General features: G+C 39.0%; 1 protein-coding gene across 1 annotated transcript in view; it reads left to right on the top strand.

The window, feature by feature from the left end:
* LOC148943445 (uncharacterized) overlaps positions 1–13,475 on the top strand; it is a 518,252-nt gene that overhangs the window by 377,294 nt on the left and 127,483 nt on the right. Inside the window, exon 10 of the mRNA XM_089101138.1 lies at positions 7,419–7,631. Coding sequence (XP_088957264.1) covers positions 7,419–7,631 — 213 coding nt within the window. The remainder of the gene's footprint in view (positions 1–7,418; positions 7,632–13,475) is intronic.

The raw sequence follows: 13,475 nt of genomic DNA, 5'->3' as shown, positions 1-13,475 counted from the left end.
GGGGCAGGTTTTTTTTTATTAAATAAACAATTCAGTCAGATCTGGCAAGTGTTGTAGTTTTTTGCGGTTAATACAGATGTGAACGATATGAAAATATTGTGTTGAAAATATTGTGAGGCCGGTAAAATATTACCGGCCTCCAAGTTCTCCTGCTTCGAATTTCATGGAACTTCTGGTTGATTTTATGCTTATTGCTTCGAAAAAATACCCAGAAATTGTTATCATGGGTGACTTTATATTGATTTATATTATTCTAATAAATCCAATGGTAACTTCCACGGAATCTCTTCTTATGGGGCTGACTTGTTATCAATTTGGCTATTCGGTGGTTTCTTGCCAGCTTTTGTTTCCCAACAAGAATAACGAAAGATTCTGTTTCCCTAATTGATAATTTGTTTACGAATCTGGAACTAAAGTCTAGTGATGTGGTTATTGAAGATTTCTCAGATCATTTGATGCTTGTGACTGACTTTCACTTGATTACAGATTTTAATAGGCCTACAAAAAGAAAAATAAGAGTGACTAACAAAATGTCATTAAGCAGACTTAAAGTATTGCTTTTTTCAAGTGATTTTTCTTTTTGTTTAAAGTCTTCGGACCCTGATTTTGCTGCTGAATTTTTTGTCAATCAGTTTAAAAGTAGCTTCAATAACGCTTTCCCTCTACGCCAAATATCAAGAAGAAATAGTATGAAGCCGATTAAGCCTTGGATATCTCCTGGATGGCTGGTATCAATAAAAATAAGAATTTGATAAATAAGGCATACTTAATGCCTCCATCTGAAGTTAATTTAGCTGAATTTCGCAGATGCAAAAATTATTTAACGAAAATTTTAAGATCAACAAAAAGACATTACTTCGCCGAAGCATTTATTGACGCAAAGGGGTCTCCCAAGAAGACATTGAAAATAATTAATAAGTGCTTAGGAAATCATAGGACTCATGTTCTTCCTGATGAATTAAAAGCCGAAGATGGAACTAAACTTACTACAGGGAAAGTAGAAGTCATCAATGCATTGCTACTAATCTGATTAAGTGCATAGCACCGAATATTATAACCTCAATTTCCCATGTGTTCAACCTCCATTTTTAAAACCGGAAGACTTCCTTCTGGTTTCAAGTCTGCAAGAATTATCTCTTTGTATAATGGAGGAGATCCGAAGAACCCGACAAACTCTCGGTCGATTGCAATTCTGTCTACATTTGGGAAATTGCTCATAAAGTGCCTATATAACCGTATAGTCAGCTTTCTAATGAAATCCAAATTTTTCAGTCCGATGAAATTTCGATTCCGGAAGTCTCACTCTACTGAGCATGCTATTATGGCAATGACTCAATTTGTTCATGACGCCCTCGACAAAGGGGATATTCCTGCTACAATTTTTATAGACATTAAAAAGGCATTTGATACGATTTCCCATAAAATATTGCATACTAGACTTGATAACTGCGGTATAAGAGGCCCAGTTAATGACTTAGTAATGTCCTACCTAAAAAACCGAAATCAGTATGTTGACGAAGGCGATACTTCTTCCTCACTAATATCTCAATCTCAGTCAGTTGAGTCCCACAAGGCTCTGTTTTGTGTCCATGGATATTTCTAATTTGTGTGAATTATATCAGTTACAGCGTCCAAAATATTGGCCTTAACCCATTATTCGCCGAAGACGCGGCATGCAATATCAGCAGTCCCGACTCTAGATCTTTGAAGCTCAGGTTGGAATCAACACTGAAGAGGCTTTTCTTATGGTTTCCGAGGAATAAATTGTCTATTAATTGTGCTAAGACAAAATTCATTGTCTTCTCTTGTACTGGGAGAACAGCACCGGAAATTATGACGATTAATATTCAGGGAGTACCCATAGAAATTGAAAGAGTTGATATCTCGGGATAATAATGAATTAAAATCAAACAGTTCGTGGTAACGAACTGTAAGTAAGGAGCGACCCGGCTCAATGGTAACCGAAACTCTAAAAAATCGAAATTTTGATACCAATAGATACATCAAAAGAAATTTAGTCTTATCTATCAAAAGTTTCATGCCTGAGAAAATTTGGCTGATTTTAGAAAAAAGACCCTGTAAAAAATATAGAAACTCAATGAAAATCACACCATCATATTCAGCGTATAAGCAAACCCTACTGTAGAGGTTTCAAGCACCTATCTACAAAAATGTGGAATTTTGCATTTTTTGTCAGAAGAAAGATCACGGATGCGTGTTAGTTTGTTGTTTTTTTTCCCCAGGGATGATCGTATTGACCCAGTGGTCCTAGAATATCGTGGGAGTGCTCATTGGAACGGAAGTTAAAATTTCTAGTGCCCTTTTTAAGTGACCAAAAAATGGAGGGCAACTAGGCCCCACGCTCATTTTTTTTCCAAAGTCACCCGATCAAAATTTCGAGATAGCCATTTTGTTCAACATGGTCGAAAATATGATAATTATGTCTTTTAGGATGACTCAATCCCCCGAAGTCCCCGGGGGAGGGCTGAAAGTCGGGAGGTTGAAACCACTCCAACCTCCCGACCTCCTAGGTGGGAATCAGGGCCTGATAAGCACGAGTGCTCCCAAGCTATGGTTGGGGCCTCGGAGCGAGGATTCACGCCCCCGTCCCTAGTGAGCCGGGAGGAGAGCCCTAAGTTGCACCTCACAGCGGTGGAGTGGTGTAACATTCTATTAGTAGCCTAGTCCGACAAATAGAATGGCTAACGCAACGGGGCGCCAAGGGTCTGGGGAGCCTTTGGTCAAGTAAATTCCTATGAAACACCAATGGATATTGAAGATCAAATGCAGAGAGATACTACTATTACGGCGTTCGCGGTAGCCGACGCGGACCAGGTCAGGGTGGTGCCTGGCCCGACAAGTATGCAAGCCGCCCGATCAAGAAAACGATCAAGAAAACATCTGAATATTGGCGCGTGGAATGTTCGTAGCTGCAAGCTGGAATCCACGCAACTGCTCCTTGCAAGGGAGCTGCAAAAGTATAAAATCAACGTTTGTTGTCTGTCAGAAACAAGACTTAATGATGTTCTGTCCAAAAAGTTGACCATTTCCGAATCGGACTCATTCCAGTTGTATAACTCGGGTCCCAATGATGGTTCCGGCCAGCAAGGAGTTGGGTTCTTAATAGACGGTCCTACTGCATCATGCGTCACCTCTTGGGAGCCAGTGTCACCAAGGATCGCCATGATCAGACTGAGAGGCCACATTAGCCACATAACCATAATCGCCGTGTACGCTCCGATAAGGGACAGTAGTGACGCGGTCAAAAATGCCTTTTATTATGACCTACAAAGAATCATCGACAAGACACCAAGGCGTGATATACTCTTTGTAGCTGGAGACTTGAACACCCGGCTTGGTAGAGTAGACCCCAACACAGCAGCAGCTGTTGGCCACCACACCTTTGGTGACATATGCATCAATGGAGAAAGGCTCTTATAGCTAGCCAGATACAACACCCTATGCGTCACAAACACTCTCTTTGAGCACAAGAGACTCCACCTCGTTACATGGCGTTTGAACAACGGCGTAACAACAGCCCAGATCGACCACATCTTAGTCAGCAGAAGATGGAGGAGCTCCTGCACAGATGCCCGGGTATACATAGGAGCAGACACAGGATCTTTAAATGGATCCGACCACTATCTCCTCACTTGCAAAGTCCGTCACCGCCTTAGTAGGCAGAAGCGACAGAAGGCAGGGAAGCACTTCGATGTTTCGAAACTAAGATGCCCGGAAATCAAAGCCGACTTTGAGTTAAAGCTAAGCAACCGGTTCGATGCCTTGAATCGTCTCTCACTCGTCGATGAAGAATGGGCGCAGATAAAAATTGCGACACAGGACGTAGCTGAGGAGGTGCTTGGCCAAAAAAAACGAAAACAGCAAGCCTGGATCTCTGACCACACCATAGAACTAGTTGAGAAGAAGCGACCCCTCGTGGGAGGTGCAAAAGAACCCTTAAAAGTAGCCCGCAAAGCAGTTAAACAGTCACTTAAACAGGACAGATAACATTACTGGTCAAATCGGGCGAATGATTTGTAAAAAGCGTCCAGGAGCCACAACAGCAGTAAAATGTTAAAACTACTGAAAGACGCGACTGGAAAAGCTCCTGTAACGGTTGACACACTGAAAAATGAGTCCGGAAAACTCATCCGAACAGAAGAAGGACGCATGGAACGCTGGCGAGAGCATTCTTCTGAGCTACTAAACCCTGTCAAACCCCCGTGCGATCTACCGGCCTTCTCGAGTGCTGCTAGAGATCCCTACGCAATAAACCTCGATCCTCCAAGTGTTGCGGACGTACAAAAAGCACTGAAGTGCATGAGAAACAATAAAACTCCTGGAGAGGATGGGATCCCGTCTGAAATGTTCAAGTCCTCACCAACTCTACTATGCCACCTAACCGACCTTTTTGTCCAGGTGTGGACGACGAAGACCTTCCCAAAAGACTAGAAAGTATCAGTCCTCGTTCCGCTATACAAAAAAGGAGATAAGGCCATTTGCGGAAACTATAGAGGTATCTCCCTGATCAACCATGTCATGAAGATCTTATGTGTCATTCTTCTGAATCGATTCAAAGACGCACGAGACAAGTTAACTTGTCCTGAAAAAGCAGGCTTCAAACCAGGCAGAGGCTGTCCAGAACAGATGTTGACGATTCGTCTCATCCTTCAGAAATACAGCAGGTTTCATCTACCCTTTCTCATCACCTTTATTGACTTTGCAGCTGCCCTTGACTCTCTCATTAGAGAGGAGCTCTGGAGAATTATGGCTGAAGACGGGGCGCCACAGGAGCTCATTGAGATACTCCGAAGTGCGTATAAGGACACTGAGACTTGCGTCCGTGTTTCTGGCAATGACACCCCTAAGTTTCCAGTGGAGTTTGGGGTAAAGCAGGGATGCCCCCTTTCGCCTATATTATTCAACTACGCGATAGACTAGATCATGTATAATGCAATGAGAAACCACAGCGGAATAGTCTTCGGACAAATAGCTGGTTTCCTCCAGCCCCTGACAGATATGGACTTCGCAGACGACGTTGTTGAGCTGGAAACTACCGCCGACAGCTTACAAGGCATGATCGACGATACCTATGAGGTCTCAAAGCGCATCGGACTGGCCATCTGTGTTGCAAAGACTAAAGTATTGGCTCTCAACCAACCTGCTCCTTGCCAAGTTACCCTCGACGGTGAGCCAATAGAAAGCGTTGAGGAATTCAAGTATCTTGGCTCTATCATAACACCAGATGGCGGAGCTGAAAGGGATATCTCTGCCCGCATAGCAAAAGCCTGGGGAGTCTTTACTAGTCTGAAAAAAGCATTATGGACCAGACGGGAGATCTCAACTAAAACAAAAGTTAGAATCTATGGTGCAACTGTTCGAGCAGTACTACTGTATGCTTGCGAGACATGGCCGATCAAGACTGAAGATGCGAGAACTTTGGATGTGTTCGACCACCGCTGCCTTCGTTACATCCTCCGCATTAAGAGATGGGACAGGATTTCCAATAGTGAAGTAAGGAGTCGCTGTGGCCAATCAGAAGAGCTATCGCTTATCATTAAAAGACGTCGCCTGAAACTCCTCGGCCACACATTGCGCCGTCCCGAAGGCACGATATGTCGAGACGTCCTTGTCTGCGAACCAGCCCCCTCCTGGAAACGTAAACCAGGAGGACAAAAGAAGAACCGGTGGCAAAAATTCAAGGAGGACCTGGAACCGTGGGGAGGATTCAGGAGACACGGTCGGAGATGGGACAAATACTGGCTGAAGATCACCGGAGAAGCTGCAGCCGACAGGTCCAAGTGGTCGTCGGAAGTCATTCTAAGATTCTTTGGTGTCGGGCAGGACAGTTCATCGTCTGGTTCCCGCCGAAAGTAAAAAGTAAAGTAAGAGGGCTGAAAGTTATGAACTTTACCCAATGTTAACATATAGTATTGGTTTTGGGAAGTATACAGACGTTTTCAGGGTTTTTTCTGGTAGGTGGGGTGGGTGTCTGGGTCGGGGGTTATATGGGATGATATTTCCATGAAGGAAGTTTTCATGGGAGAAGCGACATTGCTACGAAGGGGGCGCCGGATTTCCCATCATTATTAAAGAAAAGGATCAGAAATTAAATAAAAAAAAAACAAGTTTTTCAACTAAAAGTAAGGAGCAACCTCAAAACTTAAAGTGAACAGAAAATATTACGTATATGATTGGGTTCACCCCCTAATCAATACCTCGCTCTTTAAGCCAAAGATTATTTAGTACTTTCATAACAGCTATTTATTCTAATTAACGGCCTTTGTGATTAAGGGGTCATTTTTAAAGATTTGGAACAAAATTAGAACTTGAACTTAAAGAGAAAGGTATTGACTAGGGGTCGAACCCCCTAATATACTTATTAAAAATCTATGAATATGGAAGTTCGTTGCGAAAGTTAATTCGTAAGTTACGCGTTTTTATTACTAATAAAAGCGTTCGTAAATAAAATTAAACAAGTTTCGAGAAAGCCATTTAAGCAAATAAAATTAAAATTATTATGAAAATTTGGTTTTAATTATTCATGTACGGTGAGCCAAATGCAAAACCTGCATTAATTCAAAAATGTTCAAAAATTAAATAATTTTTTTTTTTTAACTGAAAGTAAGGAACGACGTTAAAACTTAAAACGAATAGAAATTATTCCGTATATGAAAGGGGCTGTTCCCTCCTCAACGCCTCGTTTCAACCGGATCAACCTATTTTGCCCCCCCCTAAAAAATCCTGGATCCGCCCCTGAAACCATCACACCTATTCCACCAGTTGTTAGAACAAAAAAAATTCCTTATTTTCAAAAATTTCATCAAGACCTCACCCCCTTTTTCATAAAATCCTGCAGAGGCCAATCAGTTGAGTCCACCTGTATATAAATAATAGATTGTCATAACTTGTATATAAATTAAGTCATACCTGTGAGATGGGACTGTTGCAAATCACTTGGCCGGCTCACCAAGTTTTTTTCTGCTTTCGCAATTACGAATAATGCACTTTCTAACCATTTCTCATTGATTGACGCAAACACACTAATCAATAACTGCACAAATAAGTGGGAGGAGCTTTTTGTTCGCACCGAGAATGAAGAGCCAGAAATCATCTGCCGTAAACTTACTGCTAATTATATAAACTGTTGTTGGAATGTATGATCGGGGCGAGGCGTGTAGGCTACGTAGGATTTTTTATTGGCGGGGTGGGGGCAATATTAATTTTTTATTTGATAATTTGAATTAAACGCGTTAATGAGAGCAGGAAAATTTGGGATCCAATGGATCAAGCCCCCCTTTTTTTTCCTGGATATCTCTCCTGGATCCTCTGAAAAAGATGAATAAATTAATAGTCTATGTAATAGTCTTTACGCGACAAGGAGGCTGGCAAGGAACTGTTACATATTTCTTTTTTAGTTTGATCGCAATAATCGATCCAAGTCTGAAAGCCTTTCAGGTCTTGAGGAGGTTCTTGCATGTATGCGACCATCGAATTTCTATGATGAACAATTAGGAAAGTATAAAGGTTTGACCTGGATTACATTTGTGGCCCAACATTCCGTGGAGGAGAAAAGGAAAGACAAACTTAAGGATACATCAAGCATAGACTCAAATGCTACTTTGTCTGAGGTAAGTTTATGTATCTTATAGTAATAATTAGCGAAAATCTCATAAATTTGTAATTATATTCTAGGTGGTAGATAGTTTTTGTTTAACAGAATGTTCAGAAAATTTCAACCTACATGTATTACAAGCTTATGTTAGGCTAGCCTTGTTAGTTCAACATTGGTTAAATATTATTTGGGGATTTGAGAAATTGTTGGAAAAGTTTCTCCAACATACAAATAGCAGGCTAAACTATGGATTCTGAAAAAAAAACCGAAAAGATATAAAATGTTTTTTTCCGTGAAAAAGACTATGTAAATAAAAAAACGACCGAAATTAATTTCAAAAATTTCTTCCACAAGACAAGTTTTTCAAAGAAAATTATAAAGCTCCACTAAGCCAAAAATGAGCAGAAATAAAGGCAAATAATTTTCCAAGGACAAAACTACCACAAATCATTATCAATGAATAAATAGAACTCAAAAACGAACAGAAATTACAATAAGTAGCCGAGTCAAACTCAAAACGAGTAAAAATATATTGTTTTTAGTGAACTAAAAAACTAAAAAATAACCGTTTGGCTCATGAGCTAGTAAGGATAACACATACCGTATAACGTGTAATGTTTCGTAATGTGTAGCTTAAACACGTTATAAATGTATAATGATAACATATAATATGTAATATATTGCAACGCTAGAGACAAATGGGCCATAGTTTTTCATAAAATGCGTATAAACTAAAAATTATTAGTAAAACTCACGAAAACTATATCATCCATCCATAGTCTACGGGGTTCGCACAGGGTATGTAAAAGGACAAGGATTGCTGGCTTCCAAACCCCCAATGTACTTCCTAAGGGGAGATGAAACAGAGATTATCACCGCCTAATTGGACTATGAAGTCTTGCGTCATTACTTTTAATTTTTACATTATGCGTATGCTTACCTATTCAAACTTTTCACTTTCTAAAAGAACACTCTTTGTGTTACATCAACACATAGATGTACTTCCTTACATTCCAGATATCGAATTGGCTAATACTCTTCAAAGTTACCACCATCCATTCTTTCCATCTTATTTCAATCCCAAAATGTTCATCCCACTGATTATCTGACTCATTCCAATTGCAGATGAAGTGCTCTAAATTATCAATTATTTTCATGTATTGAACAAAATTATTGTCTACTCTCTGACCTGAACCTCCCCAAATAATTGCTTCTTTCTCCAATGGCACAAAATTACCCTTTCTGAAATAGCCCACCTTATATCCTTCCCCGTGGAATCCAATTTTCTTCCTACCTTCAATAGCAGAAGTCATCAAACAGTTAGTGGTAATGAACTGTAAGTAAGGAGTGGTGCCGCTCAATAGCAGCGGAAACTCTAAAAAACGGAATTGTGATATCAATAGATCTATCAAAATAATAGGTTTATTGTGCTGATTCCAAATATATAAGATTGAATAAGTTTAGAGTTACTTATCAAAAACTACGAGCTTGAAGATTTCCCCGATTTTCGATGAAGGGGGAAGCACTCCCTAAAAGTCAAGGAATCTTGATGAAAATCTCACCATCAAATTCAGATCCATCTACAAAAAAGTGGAATTCGTATTTTTTTTCCAGAAGAAAGATCACGTATGCGTGTTTTTTTTCCAGGGGTGATGACATCAAACCAATAGTCCTAGAATATCGAAAAGGAGATTTTCAGAACGGAACTTAAAAGTTCTAGTGCCCTCTTGAATTGACCAAATAAATGGAAAGATAACTAGCCCTACTCCCACTGCCTCTTTTTCCTCAAAGTCGTCTGATCAAAATTTCGAGATAGCCATTTTGTTGAGCATAGTTGAAAAGTCCAGTAACTACGCCTTTGGGTATAACATATCCCCCCACAGTCCCTGGGAAAAGGTTTGTGAGTCATGAAATTTTCCCTTTGTTTATGTATTGTATTTGTTATTGGGAAGTATAGGCTACAGATATTTTTTGAGGGGGGGGGTGAATTTTCTGCTGGAGGATTTTCCAGGCAAAGAATATTCCATGGGTATGGAGGTTTGCGGGGGGGAAGGAGGGGTGATTTCCATGGGAAATTGGACACTGGGGGAATTTGTCAGAATTTCTATACGAAATTCTTTGTATTTGTCTTCCTATCTCTCTGCCGACTCAATTTTACATATAGAGATGATAAGAGGAATCGTCCGGGGGGAAATTTTTGCTAGGTTGGAATTGTCTAGAGTATCTTTCCGTAGAGGAGGGGGTATTTTACACGGGAGAATTCTCCTTGGGGGAGTTTTCCACGGAATAAATTCTCCAGAGGGTATTTTCTGCGGGTGCAACTTTCTACCAAGGGGCGGGGTTATTTGCGGGAAAACTTGTCCACGAAGGAATGAATTTCCGGCATGATTGAACAAACTAAGAGAAATTAAAGTCTTATTCATATGGAAGTGCGCTATGAAAGAGTTTTCACCCAGAATCATCCGCAATAAATTTCCCTGGGAGAATTTTCATCTACAATGAAATTGTCAGGGGGAAATTTTTCCGGTAGGGCAGGGGATATTTTGCGTGGAAATAACTTTCAATGGAGGGATTATCTGTGTTGGGGGGGGGGGGTACTTTACAACCAGGGGGAGGCGGATTTCCTGTTATTATTTAAAGACGACCAGAAATTATATTTAAAAAAAACGATTTTTTTTCTACTGAAAGTATGGAGCAACATCAAAACTGGAAACGAAAAGAAATTGTTACGTATATGAAGGGGGTTGTCCTTTTCTCCGTGCCTCACTTTTTGCGCAGAAGTTTAACTTTTTGTTCCAAATATTCAAGAATGACTCCTGAAACACATGGGCCGTTTAATTAGAATAATAAGCTTATTTAAAAGTTCAAAAAAAATTAGCGTTAAGAGTGAGGTTTCATTGCATTTTCATTGCATTGCACTTCATTGCATTCAAAAAGTTCTATTTATAGAATTTAAATAAGCGCAAGCATAAGAGCAAGATTGTTGTTTTAGGAGCCGAAAAGTAACTCCATTGCCTGAACATAATAACCAGCGAATTTAAAGCCATCCATAGCCTCTCACCATCCATGATATTGGTAACATTTAGTGTAGAATTTAAACACACTTAAAAGCAAAGAAGAAAAAAATTGCATATTTTAGACTCCGTTAACTCATCAAACATGGTAACCTGATAACCCAAACCCTACTTTATAACCCAAACTCAACCTGGTAGTGGTAACCACTATGGTAACCCATGAATAATAAACTGACAAAAAGTCAACAGCTAGTGCCGTAAAATTGAAGCACAATTTAGTATTACTCGAAACGAAGAACGAAATAACAGTAAAATAATCACCCCAAAAGTGGAATTATTCCAACCAATTATTTCAATTAATTAATTATTGCAATCAATAATGAATCAATTATATCAAAAAATTTCAATTATTTCAAAATATAATGCAATCCTAAAGTTTTGTCTTTAGTCTAACATTTCAAAAAAGGCTTTACTTTTGAATTATTTGCCAAATAATGAAGAAACATCAGTTTCAGAATCACATAGAGAGCCATACTTTGGAATAGGTCAATATGGAGAAGTCATGCTGAATTTAGCATATTCAATCCATATACAAACATCTTAAAACCCCCTATGATTTTAATGAGGTACAAAATATTCAATATTTTTTAGTGTTTTCAGTAAAGCGCTGGTTTTTCCTAATCCTACAAAAATAGGGAAATTTGAGTTGGGTTATATTCAAGAAGTTCATAGATATCTATTGCATTGGCTGCAAAGTAATAATGCTATTTGTTTAAGTCTCAACTCGCTTTTTACATGTATCAGAATATCTGTCTTTTTCTAATTAATCAAACATTCAAAACTTGGGAGAAGAAACTTGGGATCTAAAGCTCCTTTTTCCGTATGATTTTTTTAAGGAGTTGAGAGGAGCAAGTAGGAGTGGTTTTATAAAAGAGGAATAAAGGAGGAGGACTAACTATGAGGTTAGCTAGAGGAGTGCTGTAAGAGAGGAGTGGCTCCAGTAGGAAAAACGGAATTACTTCTGAAACTTCCGTTATTGACTGTTTTTCTCAGTAAAAAAGGAGTAGTGCAAATAAGAGAAATAAAACTCTAAGCGCATCTTTCTTTTTTCTGGCCATGTGCTGATGAAATTGACCACGATTTAGTTGAAATGAGTAACCCAGCCAAAATGAGCTGATATTGGTCATACGAAACTAAGGCTTGCATTAATTGGCTAAGAATTTTGGTGTAGCTTAACCAGGTTTGAGAGAAAAGGGCAAATGTAGAAGCTTCTAACCATACCTCCATTTGCTTCTTTTCTGGCAAACTTGGCAAAGTGATGCTGAACTGGGTAACCAATCAAGACATACGCAAAAAAGGGTGGAATATGCCCCCTCCTGTCAAAGTGGGCTTTAATTGGTAATCCATTCCATAATCCATTTCATGAGACCCAGACGAGAGACTAACAAATAGTGTAGACCAGTCGACTGTGCCCATCCTATGAGAACTGGGGTAAATCTGACGAAAAAAAAAAGTTACATAACACCTTTTAATTTTGAACAAAAACCTTAGCAATGTTCCAAACAGTCAAACAATTCGTGGTAACGAACTGTAAGTAAGGAGCGACCCGGCTCAATGGTAACCAAAACTCTAAAAAATGGAATTTTGGTACCAATAGATACATCAAAAGAATCAAATTTTAATTCTGATTTCAAATATGTAAGTTTCATTAAGTTTAATCTTACCCATCAAAAGTTACGCGCCTGAGAAAATTTGGCTGATTTTCGAAAAAAGGTGGAAAGACCCCCTAAAAGCTATAGAACCTTCATGAAATTCACACCATCATATTCAGCGTATCAGAGAACTCTACTGTAGAGCTTTTAAGCTCATATCTACAAAAATGTGGAATTTTGAATTTTTTGCCAGAAGAGAGATCACGGGTGCATTTTTATTAGTTTGTTTGTTTGTTTTTTTTTTGTTTTTTTTTTCCAGGGGTAATCGTTTTGACCCAGTGTTCCTAGAATATCGTAAGAGGGCTCACTGGAACGGAAATTAAAAGTTCTAGTGCCCTTTTTAAGTGACCAAAAAAAATGGAGGGCAACTAGGCCCCCTCCCACACTTTTTTTTCTCAAAATCACCCAATTAAAATTTTGCGATAGCCATTTTGTTCAGTATAGTCGAAAATCTAATAAATATGTCTTTTACGATGACTTAATTCGCCAGAGTTCCCAGGGGAAGGGCTGCAAGTTATGAACTTTGCCCATTGCTTACATATTGTATTGGTTATTGGGAAGTATACAGACATTTTCAGGAAGAATTTTTTTATGGTGGGGGGGAGGGCCAGAGGAGGGGATTACTCGTGAGAATCTTTCCGTGGAGGATGTTTCTTTGGGGTAAGGTACATTTCTATGAAGGGGCGCCGGATTTACCACCATTATTTAAAAAACGATCAGAAATTAAATAAAAAAAAAACAGGTTTTTTCAACTGAAAGTAAGGAGCAACATTAAAATTAAAATGAACAGAAATTATTAAGTATATGAGGGGATTCTCCCCCAAGTCAATGCCTTGCTCTTTACGCTAAAGTTTTTTTTAGTGCTTTCAAAAGAGCTATCTGTTCTAATTAAAAGGCCTTGTGATTCAGGCATTTGTGAACTAAAATTTTTCTTAACTTCTAACGTAAAGAGCGTGGTATTGACTAAGGGTAGAACCCCATCATATACGTAATAACATATACGTAATAAAAAAAAAAAAAAAAAAAAGCGATACGGCTCAATAGTAATCAAAACTTTTAAAAACGGAACTTTGATGTCAATAAATGTATCAAAAGAATGGACATATAATGCTGATTCTAAATATATGAATTTTA

This window comes from Artemia sp. Qi Xiang Cuo, chromosome 15 (genome assembly GCF_049724085.1).
Source record: "Artemia sp. Qi Xiang Cuo chromosome 15, ASM4972408v1, whole genome shotgun sequence".
Classification (NCBI taxonomy): Eukaryota; Metazoa; Arthropoda; class Branchiopoda; order Anostraca; family Artemiidae; genus Artemia; species Artemia sp. Qi Xiang Cuo.
The sequence above is the reverse complement of the archived record's forward strand: the minus strand, read 5'-3'. Positions and strand labels throughout refer to the sequence as shown.